The following is a 24,551-nucleotide window of genomic DNA, read 5'->3' on the forward strand; positions in this document are numbered from 1 at the left end:
ACGAGCGGTGAATGCTGGGAGCACAGCATTCACCACATCCAGGAAATAAATGCTTGTGGGCTTCAAATGCCCACAATGAAGATGGAAACCGCCTGCAGTGAATAAAATAAGTTATTCTTTCCGACGAAATCTGACACAGGCGGACATATTACACACAATATGTGAGTATGTAATGCTGAGAAGAAAAGTTTGTGAATGAACTCAAAAAAAAAAAAAAAAAACGATAGATAGGTGGACCCCCGCTTTAAGTATAAACATTGTAACAATTTGTCAACAGAATAGACTTTGTGTGTAAGTGAAAAAAGTTTAACCACTTAAACCTTTTTCTGACATTTGTTGGTTTCAAGTTAAAATCATTTTTTTTTTGCTAGAAAATTACTTGGAACCCCCAAACATATATATTTTTTTTTTATTAGACACCAAAGAGAATAAAATGGTGGTTGTCACAATATTTTATGTCACACTGTATTTGCGCAGCGGTCTTCCAAATGCAATTTTTTTGGAAAAAATTACTTTAATCAATTAAAATTTTTTTTTTTTTGTATAATGTGAAAAATTTTATGTTACGAGAATCGTGATCTTTTTATTCTAAGCAAAAAAATCGTGATTCTCATTTTGGCCAGAATCGTGCAGCTCTAACCCATGTCCAATTACTGATTTTAATTGGAGGAACGATGCCCCCATCGATGGCACCAGCGGGAGGAACGGTGCATGCAAAGACAGAGATGTTTTAGGACTTCCATATTATCCGTCTCCCTGCATGTGCCTAGATTTATGGGAGGGAAGCTTTGCAGAATCCAAATAGGGAAGGCAGATGTCATTCCCACTTAGGCAATAAATTCAGAAATGCTGCTTTCCAGCATAGATGTTTGAAAAACAAAAATATCCAATTTCAAAGAGAAGGAGGGAGAGGAGGCAGGGCATTAAGACATTAAGCTTAAAAACTTTACTCCCATCTCTTTTTTTTTTTTTTTGATCACCCTCTTAGTTATAAAGGGTTTCCTTCATAAGACATACATGTCCAGCAAATTCAGCATTGTTCTGCTGCTCCACTGCCACAGCTCAGGTCCCAAGCCGCCATTTCTTCTCTTATGTCATTGGCAGCTGGCTGTCTTTTCTGTGTTCTTACAGCCAGCCCTCAATGACATGCCCCAGGTCCACCCTCCAGCCGCCGTGTGTCCCTGCTCCTGCAGCTTCCTGAGGTTTTGTGACACCGACGGCAACACTGCAGAGTCTAGAGGGACCTGTGAGCATTACCCAGCACAGTAACGAACATTTACCGGAAAGCTACCGATGCATACTTGCGATTGGGAGTTTTCCAATCATGTGACATTCAATCACAGAGGTGACATGATCGGAAGGTATCTTGCTGCCTCGCGGCATTTAGATCCTCTTAAAAGGCCAGGAGGTGGCAGCGGTAAGGAAGTAAAACCAACTGGCAGGAACACCAGCCATTTTCCATGTACTTAAAACGAAGAGGTCGGCAACTCAGTGTAATGTGCTCTCAAAATCGAATTATTGATCCATCAGGGAGTAAAAAAAAATCCTAATATATAGGGTGGACTTTAGTCATTTACTACAAAGATTTTACAGCTACCAAACAGCACACACAAACAGACAATTTTGTTTGGCAGTCTCTAATAAAGACGAGTTTTGGGTTTACAAAGACTTTAAAGCTCAACTCCAGGCAATTTTTTTTTTTTGGTTTAAAAAGTTTCCTCCGGCACTTTGGCTGACATACTTATTACCTCCTCTCTGAAGCTGTCTACCTCATCTAATAGCTTTCTGCCACTAGATGTCCTAGAACAAACCATGGAGGACACCATGGGCCCACAACACCTTGCATTCAAATCACCACATTACCACCTTTTTCTGCATCAAAGGACTACCCCCGGGAGAAGATTCCAAGAGGAAGACGTCACCATCACCAGACCAAAGACTTTTGGCAAAACAAAAATAAAAATTAACTGGAAGCCCGGGATGAAGAACTCGGGCTTTCAAGAAACTGGCAACCTTTCTTGAATGTTCTTCGATCACCTCCTGCTCCAACTGATAGAGAGGTTTACTGTGGTCCCGGGCTCCCCACAGGCAGCGGAAGGGGGAATCCTGCCCTTCTTACTACTGTAAAAGTGATCAGGTGGCTGTAGAACCGCCCAGATCAACTTTAACAAACAGACGATTATTGGACAGAGGGGAGGATCAATGAGGATAACAAACATACCAGGTAACGACACAAAATAACTACCGAAAAATGGATTCCAGTAGTGGATCCTATGGGAAGACACAAGTCAAAGGAGGAAGCCCCCAATATGCTCAGGTATTGCAATGTGAACCCCAAAGGATCTCAACAAGCAGGTGTGTGTCCAGAGTCCACCAAGGAGGCCATTCATTTTGTCAGCCTCCTTGGTGGACTCTGGACATGTACATCCACTTGCTGATGAGATCTTTGGGGCTTCATATTGCAATGCCTAAATGTATCTAAGCATATTAGGGGCTTCCTCCTTTGCCCAGTGCCTTCCCATAGAATCCATTACTGGAATCCATTTTCTGGCAGGATTTTCGGGCATCGCTTGTGCCAATACCTGTCAGTTTGTGATCCTCATTTATGCTCCCCTCAGTCTGGTGGAGGTATTGGTTCACAAAGATGATATTAAAGAGATGATGGCCTATACAGACTATTTTTAAAGGAATCCCAATTACTATATTCTGTTCCCAGGTGCTCCCAAAGAAGACAGTGAGTGTTTGAAACGCATTGAGATTTCATGTGGATTGTTACATTTAAACAGGAACCAAATATTCTAGATATATGAATCCTTTATGCAATACATAAATATGTTTTTTTTTATCTTTTGTATAATAAAATGTAAATTTGTAACCATATGTAACTGACGTTAGCACAAATGTTTGTACCATATGCCCTTAAAAGTCCTTTAAAGCCAAAAAAAAAAAAATTGTAGCAAATCTATGAATTATAGGATGTGGGCGTAGTGGCATGGAATGGTCCTCCTTCCTCCGTTTATCTAATTATTGGCTGGAAAAAAAAAAAAAGGAAGAGAAGGTACTAAGCTCATGGCTGCAGCTAGAAGCTCGTTTTAACCCATTAAAGTTCATGACATTTTAAAAGTGGTTAAAAAGGGATAAAACAGAGAATTGTGCACTGAAGTCCCTACGGATCACAAAGCAATGAGCTGAATCCGTTCCTTGTAATCTTACCAGGAAAGTCTCCTTTGGTCATCTTCTCATACAGGAGTGCTTTCTCCTCCAACTTCTTCCTAAAAAGATAAAAGATTGCAGCTCACGTTATACATTTTTTTTTTTTTATTCATTTTTTTTTTTTTACAGGAATTTATATAGCGCCGACAATTTATTCAGCACTTTACATACTGTAAAAACAAAAGTCTACACACCCCTGTTAAAGGTTTGTCAGGTTTCTGTGATGTAAAAAAAATGAGACAAAGATAAATAATTTCAGAAATTTTTTGTGACCTATAAATTGTACAACTTAGTTGAACAAATGGAAATCTTTTAGGTGGAGGGAAGCAAAAATAAAATAATATGGTTGCATAAGTGTGCACACCCTTACACTAATACTTTGTTGAAGCACCTTTTGATTTTATTACAGCACTCAGCCTTTTTGGGAATGAGTCTATCAGCATGGCACATCTTGACTTGGCAATATCTGCCCACTCTTCTTTGCAAAAACACTCCAAATCTGTCAGATTGCGGGGGGCATCTCCTGTGCACAGCCTTTTTTTGATCACCCCACAGATTTTCAATGGGATTCAGGTCTGGGCCAATTCAAAACTTTAGTCTTCTTCTGGTGAAGCCATTCCTTTGTTGATTTGGATGTATGTTTTGGGTCATGGTCATGCTGAAAGATGAAGTTCCTCTTCATGTTCAGCTTTCTAGCAGAAGCCTGAAGGTTTTGTGCCAATATTGACTGGTACTGGAACAGTTCATAATTCCCTCTACGTTGACTAGGGCCCCTGTTCCAGCTGAAGAAAAAACATCCCCAAAGCATGATGCGACCACCACCATGCTTCACGGTGGGTATGGTGTTCTTTTGGTGATAAGCAGTGTTGTTTTTTGCACCAAACATATCTTTTGGAATCATGGCCAAAAAAGTTCAACCTTTGTTTCATCAGACACATTTTCCAATATGCTTTTGGGAGACTTCAGTGTTTTTACAAAATTTAGCCGGGCTTGGATGTTTTCTTTGTACGAAAAAGACTTCTGTCTTGCCACTCTACCCCATAGCCCAGACATATGAAGAATACGGGAGATTGTTGTCACATGTACCACACAGCCAGTACTTGCCAGATATTCCTGCAGCTCCTTTAATATTGCTGTAGGCCTCTTGGCAGCCTCCATGACCAGTTTTCTGCTCGTCTTTTCATCAATTTTGGAGGTTTGTCCAGTTCTTGTCACAGTTGTGCCATATTTTCTCCACTTGATGATGATGTTCCATGGTATATCTAATGCCTTGGAAAATAGTTTGTACCCTTCTCCTGACTGATACCTTTTAACAATGAGATCCCTCTGATGCTTCGGAAGCTCTCTGCAGACCATGGCTTTTGCTGTAGGATGCGACTAAGAAAATGTCAGGAAAGACCTACTAGAACAGCTGAACTTTATTTGGGGTTAATCAGAGGCACTTTAAAATGATGGCCGCTGTGTACTGACTCCTATTCAGGCCTGGTTCACACCTATGCATTTTTTTTTGTGCGTTTTCAGTTTTGTAGAAACACACTACAGTCCATGTAACATGGCTTCCTACGGATGTAGTTCATATCTGTGAATTTTATGGAAATGGCCAGGGACTTTTTTTTTTCTGGTATTTGGTTCTATAGAATTCAATGGATCAAAAACGTGTATTGAAAAACGCAAAATGCACCTGCAATATGCAAACTGCAACCTGCATAGGTGTGAATCAGGTCTTAACATGAGTTTGAATTGGTTGCTTAATTCTGAACACATCTACATCCCCAGTTTTAAAAGAGGGTGTGCAAACTTATGCAACCACGTTATTTTTTTATTTTTACTTCGCCCCTCTAAAAGAATTAAGTTTGTTTCTCAATTGAGTTGTACAGTTTATAGGTCACATTAAAAAAAGGTGGAAAAAGTTCTGAAATGATTTATCTTTGTCTCATTTTCTTACATCACAGAAACCGGACATTTTAACAGGGGTGTGTAGACTTTTATATCCACTGTGAGTACTTATCTTCCAGGAACTTATAATCTAAGGTCCCCATCACACATACAGTGGGGAAAATAATTATTTGATCCCCTGCGGGTTTTGTAAGTTTGCCCACTTACAAAGAAATGAAGCGTCTATAAATTTTTGTCATAGGTACATTTTACCTGTCTCTGATAGAGACAGAATATCAACCAAAATCCAGAAAGAACACGTGACACAAATGTTAAAATAGTTGAGTTGCAGTTCAGTGAGTAAAATAAGTATTTGATCCCCAAGCAAAACATGACTTAGTATTTGGTGGAGAAACCCTTGTTGGCGAGCACAGAGGTCAGACGTTTCTTGTAGTTGGTGACCAGGTTTGCACACATCTCCTCGGGAGGGATTTTGGTCCACTCTTCTTTACAGATCTTCGCTAAATCCTTAAAGAGGAACTGAAGTCTGCTCACATAATTTGTAATAAAAACAATTTTGCCATTCTGAGGATTCCCTCCAACCACTTTGCATATTATTTTATATATACTGTGATTCTGTACTTGCCAAATATGCTGCAGAAATCTCCCTCCACTGAGTCTGGCTGCAGCCATTTTAACTGTGGGCAGCTGAAGCTGCTGCCTGTTCACTTCCTGGATTTACACAGAGGCACACCTCCAGCTCTGCAGCTCTCATTGGCCCTCTTATGACCCATCGAGAGAGAGAGAGAGAGAGAGAGAGAGAGAGAGAGAGAGAGAGAGAGAGAGAGAGAGAGAGAGAGAGAGAGAGAGAGAGAGAGAGAGAGAGAGAGAGAGAGAGACAGACACGATGTCATAAGCCTAGACTAATGACCAGACAAGAAACAGGAAGTGTGCTGTATAAGGTATTTACTGCCAGAAAAAAAAAATGTTTTACTATCCAAAGTTAAAACAACAAGGGCAGAAGATTTAATAGATGGAAAGATAAAAAAAAATAATGACTGAAGGTCCACTTTAAAGTTTTTTTGGCTGTTGCTTAGCAACTTAGAGTTTCCGCTCCCTCCATACATTTTCTATAGGATTAAGGTCTGGAGACTGACTAGGCCACTAGATGACCTTAATGTGCTTCTTCTTGAGCCACTCCTTTGTTGCCTTGGCTGTATGTTTTCGGTTATTGTCATACTGGAAGACCCATCTTCAGTGTTCTGTCTGAAGGAAGAAGGTTCTCATCTAAAATTTTACAATACATGGCCCCCTCCATGCAGCAAAGTCGGCCTGTATCTTTAGCAGAAAAACAGCCCGAAAGCATCATGTTTCCACCTCCATGTGTGACTGTGGGGATGGTGATCTTAGGGTCATAGTCAGCATTTTTCTTCCTCCAAACAGGGCAAGTTAATGCCAAAGAACTCAATTTTGGTTTCATCTGACCACAGCACTTTCTCCCAATCCTTCTCTGAATCATTTAGATGATCATTGGTAAACTTCAGACTGGCCTTTACATGTACCTTCTTGAGGAGGGGGACCTTGCAGGATTTCAATCCATGGTGGTGTATTGTGTTACCAATGGTTTGTTTGGTGACTGTCGTCCCAACTGCCTTGAGATCATTCACAAGCTCCTCCTGTGTAGTTCTGGGCTGATCCTTCACTTTTCTCATGATCATCCCTCACCGCATGAGGCCAAATCTTACATTGAGCTCCAGACCGAGGGCGATTGATGATTATTTTGTATTTCTTCCATTCGCGAATAATTGCTCCAACAGTTGTCTCCTTCTCACCAAGCTTCTTGCTGATGGTCTTGTAGCCCATTCCAGCTTTGTGCAGGTCTACAATCTTGTCCCTGACGTCCTTTTGACACCTCTTTGGTGTTGCCCATGATGGTGGTGAGGTTTGAATGGAAGAAAGTTTCTGTGGACAGGTGTCTTTTATACACATAAGGAGTTGTCGTTAGGAGCATCTTCTTACATTGACAGGACTAATCTGTGTACCACATGAGCACCTACTGTAGCCAGTCTGTGGGAGCCAGAATTATTGTTGGTTGCTTGGGGAATCAATACTTATTTTACCCCATTTATAACATTTGTATCATGTGTTTTTTTCTGGATTTTAGGTTGATATTCTGTCTCTATCATATCAAAGTCTATGGTGCCAGCCTTGTAAGTCTCCCTTACAGACCCTAATGGGACTTCCATGTAGGCAGACACCCAATTAAGTGTAAGGCTGACCGCAGGTCAGCCTGTTATTGTAGGAGGAGTCAGGCTGCATAAAGCCTGCCCTCCTTCTTCTCCTTGCTTGCGGTCGTAGGATCTCGTGTGCGTCTGACGTCACTTCCGGGTTTGTCTCAGCGGGAGGATGTGCGGCTGCGAGGAGCGAGTCTCCCTGTGGCAGCGGCAGGGTTGCAGGTTTGAACGAGGAGGGGGAGCACCGCTCGTGGTGACCGCTCTCCCTCACACAGCACTGCGGGCGGCCCTCTGGGTTCCCGTCCTCTGTCATGGAGCCGTGCCGGTGTCCGCACGCACACACTCGCTCTGTCCTCCTCGCCCGGCCTCGGCGCCCTGTTGTGCTGGAGGGGATGGTCAAGGTCCAGCTCGGGCTCGTCCCCGGGGGGTGCTCATGTCTCCCGGCTGGTGGGGGGGCAGTGTGTGCGCGCTGCGGGGGGGCTCTCGGTCGCTCTCTGGGCGCTCTCTCTCTCCCCTCCTCTTTCGCCGGGGACCTGTTGCTTGGGCTGTCTCTGGCCTCGCCCCCTCCTCTGCTCTGTGTCGTTGATGGCTGGGGCTTCCTCACTTCGCAGCTCCTCGTGTGTGCTGTGTCCTGCTCATCGCTGTCATCCGGACACGTGGGTTAGTGGTCTTGGTACTTGGGTCCGTTGTCAACACTGGCTGTTCAGGTCAGAGAATGTGAGGGGGGGGGGGGGGAATCCCCTGCAGCTGCGGCAGTGCCTGTCAGCTCCGCTGTCATTCAGCCATATGTTAGAGGTTCGAGGATGCATTGGTTTTTGCAGCATAGGTATGGATGGGCAGGATATGGGATCTCGTGCAGCATCATTCCTGGGCGGCTCTGACGTCATTTCCGGGTTCGGAGCAGCTCGTGCGGTGCCTCGCCTCTCAGCTCTGCATCCACTTCGCTGTAAGTGCCTCTGGGTCGGCAGAGGGACAGGTACATAGGCAACATAGGTTGGGTACAGTTAGGGTGTTACTGTGTGAGCCTTGGTAAGTGTTTATGTCCCTTCAATCACCAATTATATCACTGTTTTAGGATGTATGCTTGTACATTCTGCTGGGAATTTTCCATGGTAAGTGTCAAATTTTGGGAAGTCTTGCAGTGATGAAAAAAAAAAAAAAAATCAGAGGGGAACTAGTGGAATTTGTGGAATTCTGGATGACAGAGGTCTTAATGTGAAATTAATGTGAAATTTATAACCATCCTCTGGTATGTTGCGGACCCCTGAGGCTGCGGCAGTAGTGCGATTTCCACTACCATCATACAATTTTGGTTTCTTATGCATTTCATAATTTTCTTGCGATTTCATTCAATTTACGGTCTCTTATGCATGTTACAGTTTCGTAGGTATTTTTCGGTTTCTCATACATTTTACGGGTTTGCTCATGCATTTTGCGGTTTTCTCATGCATTTTACGTTTTTTCTCATGCTTTTTCGGTTTTTTCATGCTTTTTTCGGTTTTCTCACGCATTTTACGGTTTTCTCATGCATTTTACGGTTCTCATACAATTTACGGTGTCTCATGCTTTTTACAGTTTCATGCAGGTTACGGTTCCATTAAAAGTTACGGTTTTCATGCATTTTACGATTTCTCATGCAATTACGTTTCTCATGCTGTTTACGTTTCTCATGTAATTTACGTTTCTCATGCGATTTACGGTGTTCTCATGGAAATGTGCGATTTCTTATGCGAATTGTCATTTCTATGCCTATGTTTCTTTCATTTTCTCGCGTTTTTCATGGTTCTCACGTTTCTCTTGGTTCCCATGCGAGTTATGGTTTCTCATATAATTTATGGGTTCTCATGCATATTACAGTTTATGTTTTTTTTTACGGTTTCTTGTGTTTTTTACAGTTTCTCAGGTTTTTTTACGGTTCTCATGCATTTTACGGTTTCTCATGCATTTTACACGTTTTAGGCATTTCACGTTTTTCATAAATTGTGGTTCTTATGCATATTTTTCCATTTTTTTATGCTTTGTTATGGTCAATTTACATTTTCTTATGCAATTTATGTTTCTCATGTTATTTACGATTCTCATCATGCAATTTATGTTTCTCATGTAATTTACGGTGTTCTCATGCAATGTTCGTGTTCTTATGAAATTTGTCATTTCTCTTGCCTATTCATTACATTTCTCGTGTTTCCCATGTTACTCACGCCTTACGTGGTTCTCACGTGTTCTCTTGTTTCGCACGTTTTCCATGTTTCTTACGCTTCCCACGTTTTCCATGTCTCGCACGTTTGTTCATGCTTACGTCTTCCCATGTTTCTCACGTCTTCCCATGTTTCTCACGTCTTCCCATGTTTCTCACGTCTTCCCATGTTTCTCACGTCTTCCCATGTTTCTCACGTCTTCTCATGTTTCTCTTGTTTTCCATGTTGCTTTCGGGTGTTTTCATGCAGTTACAGTGTTTTCATGCAAATTTTACAGTGTTTTCATGCATTTAAGGTTTCTCGTGCTATGTGTCCCTTCTTATGTCTTTTTTTTTTTTTTTTTTCATGTTTCTTACATTTATCATGTTTTACTTTTCGTATGTTTTTTTTTTTTTCACGTTTTTTCCCTTGGTGCTCACGTTTGTTCTCTCGTGTTTCCTTGATTCTCACGTTTTCCTTTGATTCTCGTTTGACATTGCTGCTCTCGTTTGCTTTTCTCGTTTTCCATTGTTTCTCTCGTTTTCCCATGTTTTTCTCGTTTTCCATTACTTCTCTCGTTTTCCATTGCTTCTCTCAGTTTCTATTGCTTTTCTCGTTTTCCATTGTTTCTCTTGTTTTCCCATGTTTTTCTCGTTTTCCATTGCTTCTCTCGTTTTCCATTGCTTCTCTCGTTTTCCATTGCTTCTCTCGTTTTCCATTGCTTCTCTCATTTTCCATTGCTTCTCTCGTTTTCCATTGTTTTTCTCGCTTTCCCAGGCTTCTCTCGCTTTCCCAGGCTTCTCTCGCTTTCCTTGCTTCCCTCGGGTTCCCATGTATTTTACGGTTATGATATATGTTTATGTCATATGTTTGTCACAGTTTTTCATTCACTGCATTTCTGTTAGCTAGTGCTCTTATTCAGGGTCTGTCACGTCTACAGATCTGTACAGGCTGAGGTTTCGTTTTTTAATTGATTGTTGTCCCACAATCTTCTCGCCTGTTTCCATATGTCATACGTGCACGTTCACCATTACACTTTTACTTTTACCCACCTCTGTCTGTGGGTATCTTAGCCCTGAGTGTTCGTTTTTAATTTCCTGTTCAGGCGCTGCAGGTTGCTCGGGCTCACTCATTGCATACAGTAGGGGGGTGTCATCATTAGGTTCACATTCTTGCGCTATTGGTCTTGCCATTCCTGCACCCACATCATCATTGTCAGGTACCAGGGGTATTATGTCTTGGGGCTGCTTGTTATGTATGTTATTTGGTTGTTGTTAAACAGCTGGGTTGTTCATGTTCTACCACTGTTGAATACCCATCACGTCTATGGGTTGACAGATTGAGGTGATCGTTTTTAATTGGCTTGTTCGGTGGCAAGTCTCCTCATCTGTTCTTACGCTGTTTATGTATTTCATACAAACTCACGTTTCTCGTGCAATTTACGTTTCTCGTGCAATTTACGTTTCTCATGCAATTTACGTTTCTCATGCAATTTACGTTTCTCATGCAATTTACGTTTCTCATGCAATTTTACGTTTCTCATGCAATTTACGTTTCTCATGCAATTTTACGTTTCTCATGCAATTTTACGTTTCTCATGCAATTTTACGTTTCTCATGCAATTTTACGTTTCTAATGCAATTTACGTTTCTCATGCAATAGTCTCACTTATGTTTCTCTCGTTCTTCTAGGTTTTCTCAGGTTTTCCCAAGGTTACTCGCGTTCTCATGTTTCTCATGCTGTTTATCATTCACGTTCTCGTGCTACCAGGGTTTCATGTAGTTTGCGGTTTCTTGCAGCTTCGGTGCTTAGGCTGCTTACGGTTTGTAGCTCGCATAATACATGTGTTTCGTCCTTTCAGGCAGCTACGTTCCTGTCGCAGGGTCTCAGCATGCTCATGTTCTTTCGTAGTTCATGTTGCTGTCCCAGTGGCATGCCACTTACGCGGAGTAGGTTACCCAGGGGACTGGTTTTTCTCTCTGGTATGCACACGACCTTTTATTTCCTAGTTACTTTTGGCTAGGATTGGCGGAAGCATGGAACTATGGTAAGTCGGCATGGCAGCTCCAGCAACTTTTACAGGCTCAGGGGGTTAGTGGTTTCCGAATATTCTCAAGTCTCTAGGTCAGGATCAGTTGGCTTCCTACTTGGTTCGGTTTTTGGCCCTTTTATCACGTATCGGCATGGCATTGTCAGGGCGTTTCTGGTTGGGCTCAGCTTTTCATGTTGTTGGAGACCCCGACAGACTTTCTTTATTTGCTGCGCATTCTATTAGTATCCTCAGGGTTCTTGAAGAGTAGCCCTCCGGCTGTGATCAGCGGACTTCTCACCATGGGTCAAATTTTCCCGTGTGGTATCTATCACATTCTCATGGTCTCCTTCATGTTGGGTACCAGCTAGGTGCTCAGGGCAGGCTTATACCCGGTTTGGGTCATTAGTGATAGGAGCAGGTTCGGTGTATTTGTGCCAGGGACTCCAGCCCGTTGGGTAGGTGGAGGTCGTCTGGTTTCTCTGGGTTGGCCAGAGCCATTTTTGAGATACCATAAGCATTTGTTATTTGTTAGTGTATTCGTAATTTCAGTGGGCTATAATTTGGTATCATATTCATCCTAATGGTCATTTTTGCCCCCTTTTAGGCATACTGACCATTTGACCAGGGCACAACGCAGGTCTATTGTCTTGTTGCTTTTTGTTCCTTGTCACACTATCACAGATTGACTCCGAGTACAAGTGTAAGGCTGACCGCAGGTCAGCCTGTTATTGTAGGAGGAGTCAGGCTGCATAAAGCCTGCCCTCCTTCTTCTCCTTGCTTGCGGTCGTAGGATCTCGTGTCCCACCCACCCATTCCCTTTTTCTTTTCTATTTTTATTTCAATTCATACTTGGGTATGCCCCCTTTTAGGCATACTGACCATTTGACCAGGGCACAACGCAGGTCTATTGTCTTGTTGCTTTTTGTTCCTTGTCACACTATCACAGATTGACTCCGAGTACAAAGTGGAACTACACTGCATCCGAGCACTACAAACCAAAAACACTATTTAATTCATTTTTAATATTCAAAGAAAACTTTGAATCCACCCCATCCACCTATGTCTCCATGCTTTATTATGCTGAGAACTCACTTTGAACCCCCCCCCCCCCAAGCATTTCCAGCCGCAACCATCTTGAGTAAGGGCTGATGATTTCTGTAGGATTTACTTTCTGTAATCCATCTGCCCTAATCTCAGTCATGCAGGCAGGAAGGTGTGCTTAGCTGACAAAGCCCCTCTCCCTCTCCTGACAACTCCTGGGATGTATGACATAATTTGCCTAGGCAAGAAAAGAGGAAGTAACGGAAGAAATGTAAAAAAAAAAAAATGTCAAAACAAGTAAATATAATATACCTTCCTATCCATGTATTAATGGTAGCAGCATAAGGATTAAAAATAGTCACTGATGATTGAGGGAGTGAAGTTCCGCTTTCAGGAGCAGGGGGCAATGCCTACCACTGGTGCCCAACACCTTAACCATATATCAATATCTCCATAAATGACAGGTGCACTTTTGTACAAACAAGAATCATCCCGGTGACTGACCTGGATTTGTCAAGTGTGTTGCTCTCTTCAGCTTTCTGCTCGGCATCTTTCTCTGCTCGGGCCGTGACCCCGACATTCTGCTTATTCCAGATATTAGGCTTCTGGAAAGAGAAAAAAAAAAAGAGAAAAAAGGATGTGAAAAGTATTCCGCTAAAAACTGCAATTGGTGGAATCAATGCAAACAGTTTTTCAGCTTTGTTGCTTTTATTCCACCTGCTGCAAAATGACGGTTAGGGTCCATTCACATGAGCGATTTCCTCCAGTGAGAATCTATGGATTCCTGCAGATGGAATGAACAAGAGTGTGAAAACGGCTGCAGTCACTGAGCCCCTTACAATGCAATGACAGGGTGTCAGCAGCAGCAGCAGACCCTAAAATGACAGGGTCTGTTCACACTGGTGATTTCGGACGCTGCAATTTCCTGCAGCTGGAATGGGCAGGCATGGGCAAATCGCTGCTCAGCTGCTGAGCCCATACAGGCTGTCAGTGGCTGCAGCTATTAATGACTGTTCGCACAGCCAGAGATTACCTGCGATGATTGCTGGCTATGTGAATATTTTATGTGCATCCAACCATGATCACCGCAGACAGTCGCTGGCAGTGTCAACATTCACGGATAGCGGCAGCTGCCAACAGCCTGTCATTGCACTGTATTGGCTCAAAGGCTGAGCAGCTATTTGAACAAACCTGTCCATTCCAGCCGCAACAATCCGCAGATTCTAGCCGCTGGAGATCGCAGTGTGTTTAATCGCCCGTGTAATTCGACCCTTAGTAACTAGGCTACAAATAGACATGTGCACAGCAGTGATGATGATGCTCATTGGAGATGGGCTCAGGCGTGTTCAGGATCCTGGTACCAACCCACCTGCCCCATCCCGCCAGGAACCCAACACTACACACCGCTAATCACAGAGAGACAGATATTTCCTGATCTGTGCAGCTGCGGACTGGGAAATGTCTCACTGTTTGTGATTAGCGGTGTGCCGTGTCGACTTCCTGACGGGATCGGGCAGGTGGGTTGGTACCAGGATCCCGAAAACTTCTGATCTCTAATGCTCTTTATGTTCACACATGGGAAGAAAACATTTTTTTAAAAATTCTATTGTGCTACCTACCTTAGGGATCGCTTTTGGCTTTGAGGGCCCATCACCAGCCTTGGAAAATTTATCGCGCTTGAATTCTTCTTGTTTGCGGAAAAGTTCGGCTTTGAGATCGACCAGCTGCAAAGAAATGCAGACTATGTGAGAAAAGAGGGGCATGATATCAACTGTACTCCAATGCAAGTTAGAAAATGAAAAAGATCTGATTTGCTGCTGGTAATAAAAAAAAAAAAAAAAAAAAAAAAAAAAAAGGATTTGGTTATCTGGTAAATTCTAAGAATCTTCAAGGACAGCACCAGAGAGAGTGGCTCTGCCCACCGAAAGCAGATGGGGCACACGGGGGCATGAGGCTATAAATTGTAAGTTGCAGGCTCATTTCTGCACCCGGGAGACACAGGTGCAGCACACAGCTGTCCATAGCAATCAATGGATACATGCTGGTTATATGGGGGGGGGGGGGGTATTCCGGTGCCCATGTGCATGAGGCCCAAGTGACGGACTACAGCTTGCAGTACTTTTCTGCCAAACGCCTGGTCTTGATTGGAGATCAGATCTACTCTATATTACGTGAAAAAGGTATGAATACTCGGCCAAGTGATCCATTCCAGAGATGCTCCTGTTTTTGTTGGCCCAAGAGGCTGCCGGAGCCCTTATCAAACGTGACTGTAATTGATGTTGTTTGGCCTCGTGTGCCCATGTGTATGAGGCCTAAGTGAGGGACTATGGGTTGCAGCTTTGACAAAAGGTATGAAAATTCGGCCAAGTGGATGCTCTGCAGATCCTTTCTGGAGATGCTCCTGCTTTTTTGGCCCACAAGGCTGTTGGAGCCCCTTACTAAGTGTGACCTGATGTTGTTTGGCCTCCTGTGGCCATGTGCATGAGGCCTAAGTGATGGACTACAGCTAGCAGTACTTTTCTGCCAAACACGTGGTGGTCTTGATCGGAGATCAGATCTACTCTATAATGCATGACAAAGGTATGACTACTCGGGCCAAGTGGCTGCTCTTCAGATCTGCTCTGTAGATGTTCCTGTTTTCTTTGGCCCGAGAGGTTTCTCTCTTACTAAATGTGGCTGGATTGGTGAATTTAGGTTTTGTGATCGGTACGCTTCTGCTATGTTATATGAGGTCTGACAATTTAATTCTCCGAATGGACCGTTTTCTTACCTATACCCACTTCCAGACCAGCGACGTACCCATACGTCGCTGAAACTTCGGTGATTATAGTACCATTTTTTTTAGAGTCTGCAGTTGGCTGTAAAAGCAATCCTAGTGGCTAACTAGCCACTGGACTGCTTTTAGAAGCAGCAGGAGGGGATGTAGCCCCACCCCCCCGCGCCACCACCTTCCATGACATGCTCGGGCTCTCCCGTCCCACTGGGATTGGCTTTGATCAGCGCTTGGCTATGGTAACCCAGAAGCGATGACCTCAAATCACGTCCTGGTTTACCCGGACATCAATGGCGCCATTTAAAAAAAAAAAAAAAAAAAAAAATCAAAAGAATTCATAAACACCGATCTTGGTGTTTTGAATGCTTTTAAGGACAGAGGAGAGATTTGGGGTGTTCTAGACCCCAGATCTCTTTCCATAAAGAGTACCTGTCACAACACCCCCGACGATGTCTTTCTTATGACGAAACACGTAGGGCGGAGCCTGGCGTATGACGTCATCGCGGCACCAGAACGAAGCGAGGGGGCCCATCTTCTGGGAAACTTTCCTAAGGGATATTCAATGCTAATTTTAACTGGAGTGGCTTTTTATACTTTAAATAAATTGATACACAAACATATTATGCTATAAGTTACATAGATAATCAGGTTTAGAAAAGACAAGTCCACCCAGTTCAACCATAAGAATGAAATATAAAATATCATACAATCCCATATACACAATCCTATACCCACAGTTGATCCAGAGGAAGGCGAAAGCCCCCCCCCCCCCCCCCCAGAAAAGCATGATCCAATTTGCTTCAGAGATGCTTCTCTGCATGGGCGGTTTTTTAATGCTTTTTGGTGCGTTTTTGATGCGGTTAAGTGCATTCCCTCCCCCCTTTTTTTTTCTTAACCTTAAATAAGGACATGTGCGTTCTGGTGCGTTTTACAGCTTTCCTTCATAAATGGGTTGTTATAACGCCTTTATAAATAAAGCTTCTGCAAAAGTGCTAAATGTAGGCTCCCATAGCAACCACTCAATAACCCACACCAGGAGAGGCTGGGTTCTGATTGGTTGTTATGGGTTACCACACCAGGAGAGGCTGGATTCTGATTGGTTGCTATGGGATACCACACCGGGAGAATCTTGGTTCCAATTGGTTGCTATGGGTTACCACACCAGGAGAAGCTGGGTTTCCCATTGGTTATGTGTTACCACACTAAGAGATTCTGGGCTCTGATTGGTTGCTATGGGATACCACACCAGGAGAGGCTGGGTTCCGATTGGTTGTTATGGGTTACCACACCAGGAGAGGCTGGGTTCTGATTGGTTGCTATGGGATACCACACCGGGAGAATCTTGGTTCCAATTGGTTGCTATGGGTTACCACACCAGGAGAAGCTGGGTTTCCCATTGGTTATGTGTTACCACACTAAGAGATTCTGGGCTCTGATTGGTTGCTTTGGGTCACAGCATGAGAGGGGGGCTTCTCATTGGTTGCTATGGGATACCTCACATTCCTGCTGGGTGAGGAGTACAGATATGTCTCTGGACATTATTATCAGAGAGCCTGGCTGAGCAGCCTTGGAGGAACTACAAGTCCCAGCATGTGCAGAGAGAGCCCGTGTGTGACCGAGCTGTGTGTTGTCACTTACCGAGGCCGCCGTCACCTCCAACACCTTCTTCTTATCCATAATACCCGGTCACAACATCCCCCTCACTCCGCCATCTTCATTATCTCCGGGCAGCACTTCCGTCCCTCAATTCCAGCGACACATGGGGCGCCATCTTGGGAAGGTCAGGAAACAGGAGGCCGCGGCGGCCATCTTGTGGAGGGCAGTGCCCAAGCGCGAAAGGCACAGCTGCCGTTTCGTCAGGTTAGGCGACCCGTCAGAATTGGTAACGGAAGTGACGTTCCATCGCCGCCGTTTTGCTACACCCCCACACTCTTCCATAGTAAGGATACACCGAGAAGGGGGCAAGCGGACATCTTGTTACACCCACCAGAGTTTTGCATTTCATAGTTACTTTTAACAGGAAACGGAGCATATATGGTGAAAAACAGTATTTAGAAATTCGACGGTCTGTTTAGATGTTGCATTTTAAAAGCAGCTGCATACCTGCTGATTTCACAGGTTTGCTAATTTGACAGAACAGCGCTGCTTTTATAATTCAAAATGTAAACAGTCCGATGGATTTCTAAATACTAATTTTCACAATACATACTCCGACGGGTCGCCTAATCTGACGGAACACCGCCATCTTGCTACACCCCACACTCCTTGTCAGGGCAGCCATGTTGGGAAGGGCAGTGTATAACTAGGGCAGCCATGTTAGGAAGGGCAGTGTGTAACTAGGGCAGCCATGTTGGGAAGGGCAGTGTGTAACTAGGGTAGCCATGTTGGGAGGAGCAGTGTGTAACTAGGGGAGCCATGTTGGGAGGCTGTTCCAGTGTGTAACTAGGGCAGCCATGTTGGGAAGGGCAGTGTGTAACTAGGGCAGCCATGTTAGGAAGGGCAGTGTGTAACTAGGGCAGCCATGTTGGGAAGGGCAGTGTGTAACTAGGGTAGCCATGTTGGGAGGAGCAGTGTGTAACTAGGGGAGCCATGTTGGGAGGGGCAGTGTGTAACTAGGGCAGCCATGTTGGGAGGGTGTTCCAGTGTGTAACTAGGGCAGCCATGTTGGGAAGGGCAGTGTGTAACTAGGGCAGCCATGCTGGGAAGAGCAGTGTGTAACTAGGGCAGCCATGTTGGGAAGGGCAGTGTGTAACTAGGGCAGCCATGTTGGGAAGGGCAGTGTGTAACTAGGGCAGCCATGTTGGGAGGAGCAGTGTGTAACTAGGGTAGCCATGTTGGGAGGGGCAGTGTGTAACTAGGGCAGCCATGTTGGGAGGAGCAGTGTGTAACTAGGGTAGCCATGTTGGGAGGGGCAGTGTGTAACTAGGGCAGCCATGTTGGGAGGCTGTTCCAGTGTGTAACTAGGGCAGCCATGTTGGGAGGGGCAGTATGTAACTAGGGCAGCCATGTTGGGAGGAGCAGTGTGTAACTAGGGTAGCCATGTTGGGAGGGGCAGTGTGTAACTAGGGCAGCCATGTTGGGAGGAGCAGTGTGTAACTAGGGTAGCCATGTTGGGAGGGGCAGTGTGTAACTAGGGCAGCCATGTTGGGAGGCTGTTCCAGTGTGTAACTAGGGCAGCCATGTTGGGAGGGGCAGTATGTAACTAGGGCAGCCATGTTGGGAAGGGCAGTATCTAACTAGGGTAGCCATGTTGGGAGGGGCAGTGTGTAACTAGGGTAGCCATGTTGGGAGGGGCAGTCTGTAACTAGAGCAGCCATGTTGGGAGGGTGTTCCAGTGTGTAAGTAGGGCAGCCATGCTGGGAGGGTCAGTGTGTAACTAGGGCAGCCATGTTGAGAAGGGTAGTGTGTAACTAGGGCAGACATGTTGGGAAGGGTGTCACGTTACATTCGCCTACCTATCACATTTTGCTACCCGCTGGAGTGCGCATGCTCGACGCCGCCATATGTGTTCCAACACTGTTGTAAGACCACTTTGCCACAGGGCCCCTCGCGGGCTCGCTTCGCTTGCAACACTTTGGGCACGGCCTCGCTTCGCTCGGCATAATTATAATCTAACTGTATGTCCACTTGGATGGTGGGGCTTGAACCTGGACTCAGGGGTGTGGCCACAAAATTCTGCGCAAGCGCAGATCACCACAGTGTTGGAAGGCATATGGCCGCGTCGTGCATGGGCAGTCCAGCGGGTAGCCAAATGTGACGGGTCGCCATATGTGACTCTACAAGGGCAGTGTGTAACTAGGGGAGCCATGTTGGGAGGGCCAGTGTGTGTAACAAGGGCAGCCATATTGGGAATGGAAGGTTCATGAGTGCTTTCCAGTGCATGGAGTGCAGTGGTTAACAGTATGTCATATAAACCAGCATACAGAGCACAGTAGACAAGTGTATGAAATGCACAGCATAGAGTCTTTCATGTAGGGGTCAGGCGTGCGTAACACACAGGGTGCAGAGGTCAGGGGTACATAATGTACAAAGTGCAGGGGTCAGAAGTAGGCATCACAAGGGGTGCAGCAGTGCATATCACACAGAATACAGGGGTCAGGAGTGGGTATTGCAAAGAGAGCAAGGGCCGGTAGTATGTGACACAGAGGGTGCAAGGGTCAGGAGTGTGTAAAACACAGAGAGTGCAAGGGTCAGGAGTGTGTAAAACACAGAGTGTAGGGATAAGTATTATGTAGAACATAAAGTGCAGGGGGTGGTTGCAAATCCCACCATCAACTTATTTATATGCAAATCTTCCAGTGGCTCATTCATATAGAAATCCTGCAGCAATATGCATATGAATGATCTGTGGGCACAGTGTGGCGGGGTTGTCCTCCTTTGAGGGACAAAGCTTCAACACCCTGGAGACTCTGGAACTATGGTAAAAATATGGGACAGTTGGGACAATCACACCCAATCCAGGACTGTTAGGATGTATACTCATGTGCACTTACCTGTCTATGTCTACCACCATCACATGTAATCATTCTGTTTATGGCCACCATTGGGTGAGGGGTTTGGGTGCACTACAGAACTTCTCATACAACACTTAAATCTATGAGCACCATTCAATGCTAGAGTATTCTGAGCCCAGATGACACATTCCGGGGGGGGATTTGCTTTGCTTTCCTAACTGGTGAGCCACTGACCTGGGAGATGGCCGGGGGGTTCATGCTTGATTTGGGTCAGTGATAACCCTGGATTTTGAACCTTGCTCGGGACAGTAATATGGGAGCTGCCGTTGCTGATTTTTTTTTTAGAGGGTGCAGGCTCTTTTATTATAATTTCATCCCACCTTGGTGAGTGACTTTTAGGACACCTAATATACATATATGCCTAATTCAGGCCAGGGACTTACTTAGTAGTGCAGAAATGGTAACGATAATTGTTTTAGAACAGGGGGGTCTCAAACTGGTGGCCATCCAGCTCTTGTGAAACTACAAGTCCCATCATGCCTCTGCCTGTGGGAGTCATGCTTGTAACAGTCAGCCTTGCAATGCCTCATGGGACTTGTAGTTTTGCAACAGCTGGAGGGCCGCCAGTTTGAGACCCCTGCGGTTTAGAACCTTAAAGCTGAAGAGTCGTGTATGATTATAATACCTTCCCTTGCACTCCCCTCCTTTGGATATCCAGTGACGTCACCACTGTCTGCCAGTCTAGTGGGAGAGGCTGGTAGGCTCTTGTAAATGTCACAGCACCCTGTCCTGAGTGGTATATAAGAACACATCCCTGGCATCTTTTTTTTAGATGGGCATGCTCCTTCCTGCCGGCCACTGGGTGCTGCAAACTTTAGCTGTGCATGCAACTGATCAGTAGATTGCAAAGCTAAAGTCTGCAGGACCCGGTGGGCAGCAGGGAGAAGCATGCGTGTTTAATGCCCTATACACACGGTCGGATTTTCCGACGGAAAAAGTGCGATCAGATTGTGTTGTCGGAATTTCCGATCGTGTGTGGGCTCCATCGGACTTTTTCCGTCGGAATTTCCGACACACAAAGTGTGAGAGCAGGCTATAAAATTTTCCAATAACAAAATCCGAGCGGTTAAATTCCGTTCGTGTGTACGCAAATCCGACGCACAAAGTGCCACGCATGCCCAGAATAAATTGAGAGACGAAAGCTATTGGCTACTGCCCCGTTTATAGTCCCGACGTACGTGTTTTACGTCATCGCGTTCAGAACGATCAGATTTTCCGACTACTTTGTGCGACCGTGTGTATGCAAGACAAGTTCGAGCCAACATCCTTCGGAAAAAATCAGATGGATTTTGTTGTCGGAATGTCTGAACAATGTCCGACCGTGTGTACAGGGCATAAGGGGATGCCAGAGATGTGTTCTTTTATATAATGCTTGAGAACAGCACTACAGTGACTGAAACCAGCCCTAAAGATCCAATCAACACATGACAAAGAGCAAAAAAAGGATTATTAGAGAAAGTTGATAGCTTTTGTGCGACCGTGTGTATGCAAGACAAGTTTGAGCCAACATCCATCGGAAAAAATCCATGGATTTTGTTGTCGGAATGTCCGAACAATGTCCGATCGTGTGTACAGGGCATAAGGGGATGCCAGAGATGTGTTCTTTTATATAATGCTTGAGAACAGCACTACAGTGACTGAAGCCAGCCCCTAAAGATCCAATCAACACATGACGAAGAGCAAAAAAAGGATTATTAGAGAAAGTTAATAGCTTGCGAGAGGCAGCCAGTGACAGTTTGGATCTGGAGAAGAGAAGATCGATGATAACCGAAGCCATTCAGATGGGAAATTAGGGCGGACTGAAGACACCAGCAGCCATTTCAAAGGGCTATAATGTGGAGATGCAGATTTGCAGACAATTGGGAATGATCAGTTTCAACACAGGAGAGGATTTGCTGCAATTGTGGGGAAAAAAAAAAAGGTACGGCTGGAATTCCGCTTTGAAAATAAATGAACAATGGCAGCCTGTATAGTACTATCTAGACAGGTTCCTTTGAAAAGTCAGCAAAGCAGCTCCCAAAACGGTTTACACGGAGCTGTCCACATATGTGGTTCTGAAATAAGCTAACAGATATTCACATAACATTTAAAGCGGTTGTAAACCGCTGGACTTTTTTTATTTATTTTTTGTACTTGCAAGGTAATGTCATATTGTGCTAGTATGCATTGCATACTAGCACATTTATGTTAAACTTACTGTAGCACTAACTCTTGGTGGAGCTGCTGGTTTAAAGCGGGCTTGTTACCTTCTCTCTTGATACCTCTGTTTCACCGGTACCGGGTCTAGGGTCCCGTTGAGTTTACCTCTGGACGATGTAGACACCAAACACTTGAGTAGATTTTTCCAATGCTTTATTGAACAAACCATAAAGGAAGTAGCAGGACAGAGGCAGAAGGAAAATTGCAGGGAAGCTCAAATACCTTTCCTTAGTATTCTTTAGGACATTCTCTGGAAGTTGAACACTTGCGGTTGAATGGTTGAATGCGCTCCCCTTGTGGGACTCAATCTTTGCCCGCCTGGATAGGCCTCTCTCACTTGCCTAGCAGCCAGTACGCAGCATGAACAAAAGTCTCTGCCACAGACTTGTTTGGTATAAAACCCGTATGATCCTCTGCCACAGGATGCATTGGTTTGCAATGAATGTCAGACACAGTACTTGAGCCTTCAAGCCAACCCGGCAGTACAATGCAGTAAGACTTCTTCAGGATACGTCCTCCAACCGAGTCACCAGGCCCCTCTCCAGACCAGCACTCTGCATGATCCTTCTATGACGGGTCCTCCCCTGGGATCTCCTCAGTTGTCCAGCTTCTTCACTCAGGATAGACAGCTCAGGACCATTCCTCGGCTGCTGTGGTAGGCCCCAGACAGGCTTCTGGGCCCACCCACACGCCGCAGCGACGTGGGCCTCCGGAACGGAGGACCACGAGGTGGTACTCTTAGCACATACCTGTCGGCCAGGAGGGCCAGCAGGTGGCTGAAAACGAACCCCTGAACTTGGCGTCTGTCCCATAAATACCCTCTCCCAGAATGCAACTCGGAGGACCACCTCCACCGAGTTGTCTCCGGGAAAGAGGAGCACTCATACGCTTCAACACGTTGCTTTTCCAACACCACCCGATGGTGACAACGACACCCACCGGCACAGTGTGGAACAACATGCAACTCAGCCAAGCTGGAACAGAGGCAAATCTGACTTCCTCTAAAAAGTAACCCACAAGATTTACCTATCAGCGGTAGATTGAAAAATCTACCAGCGCTACATTACCTTAAAACAAAGCTCTTCCAGCGCCGAGATGTCAGATCTGCAGGTGCTCTCATCTTCACCCATCTGGCTTTCTGGGTTCGCAGACTCCGGCTCTGTGACTGGCCGGAGCCGCGATGACGTCACTCCTGTGCATGCGCGCGGGAGCCACCGTTAACGGCACAGGGCTCTGAAGAAACGGCACGGGTGGCCTCCGTTCAGGTCCGCCTGAAAAACTGACAGGCAGGCCTGAACGGTCCGCATGTGTGAAAGAGCCCTAAGTAACATGTCCACAGAGATACAATCAGTATACATGATTTAAGATGATCAGTCAGTTACTTATTAAAAACGTAGCAAAATTCAGCTAACAAAAGTGAGCTCCAAATCATTGGTGTCAGTGAAAAAATGACCACCAAATCATTAATGTCCTTTGGAAAAAATGAGCCCCAGCTCCTTGGTATGGGGAAAAAACAACGAGCCCTAAATCTCCGGTGTCTGTAGGAAACAAAGTGAGCTCCAAATCATTGGTGTCAGTGAGAAAAATGACCACCAAATCAATAATGTCCTTAGGAACAAAAAAAGTCCCATATGATTAGAACAACAGCTAACAATGAGCTCCAAATCACCGGTGTCTGTGGGAAACAATGAGCTACAAACAATTGGAGTTAACAGGAAAAAAAACTGCCACCAAATCATTGATAATAAAAAAAAAAAAACAACGCGCCCCAATTATTGGTGTCAGGGTAAGCCTTTCGCACCTAAGGGTAAAACAAATGTTAATGCCTAAGCACAATTTTGCAACTTTGATATGTGCTAGTAAAACCGTACATATCATCACAACTACTTTTGTGCTTCCAGGTGGATTATACCTTTTTTGTTGATGGCCCATGATCACAATTATGGGGACTACAAGACAAGCCTTTAATCTGCTGCATATACCACCGATTTTTACAACATGGACACTGTTCCCCCCCCCAATGTGAAGTCTATGTGCCTTGGCTGCCCATAGGCTACGTCCCCACAGCTCCCAAGAGGGATGCGTTTTCGGCCTTCCTCAACTCTCAGCACCACACGTTCGAGTTCTGAGCTGATTTATACGGATCCTGCACCTGTTCCTGAGGAAGTGGAGATCAGTCCATGAAACGCGTCAACATTTTTGGATGCAGCCTTTATACAATCATGCATTTTTTACCTAGATCCTATATATGAGTTTTATGGAATTTAGTGCAATTATGGATTTTAAAATTGATGTCCATGTATACTGTACATATCAGCTCATGTCAATATCCTTTATTTCTGTAATGTGCCATGTCTTTTTATGTGTACCCTCATGAATCAATAAATGTGGCATTGCCCATCATTTTACCAGTTCTGTCACATGCCTCATTTAATGTCCCAACTTTTTCTGTTTTCAATTACAGAACAGGGATGGAGGCAGACGGTCCAGTTG

General features: G+C 44.9%; 1 protein-coding gene across 1 annotated transcript in view; it reads right to left on the reverse strand.

Moving 5' to 3' along the window:
* Positions 1 to 17,145, reverse strand: part of CCDC174 (coiled-coil domain containing 174) — a 33,849-nt gene extending 16,704 nt beyond the window's left edge. The window contains exons 1-4 of the mRNA XM_073591769.1: positions 16,984 to 17,145; positions 14,192 to 14,296; positions 13,077 to 13,177; positions 3,214 to 3,272 (exon numbers count right to left, since the gene is read on the reverse strand). Coding sequence (XP_073447870.1) covers positions 3,214 to 3,272; positions 13,077 to 13,177; positions 14,192 to 14,296; positions 16,984 to 17,022 — 304 coding nt within the window. The 5' untranslated portion in view covers positions 17,023 to 17,145. The remainder of the gene's footprint in view (positions 1 to 3,213; positions 3,273 to 13,076; positions 13,178 to 14,191; positions 14,297 to 16,983) is intronic.
* Positions 17,146 to 24,551: the final 7,406 nt, after the last annotated feature.

The sequence above is a fragment of the Aquarana catesbeiana genome, linkage group LG07 (genome assembly GCF_042186555.1).
Source record: "Aquarana catesbeiana isolate 2022-GZ linkage group LG07, ASM4218655v1, whole genome shotgun sequence".
NCBI classification, from domain to species: Eukaryota; Metazoa; Chordata; class Amphibia; order Anura; family Ranidae; genus Aquarana; species Aquarana catesbeiana.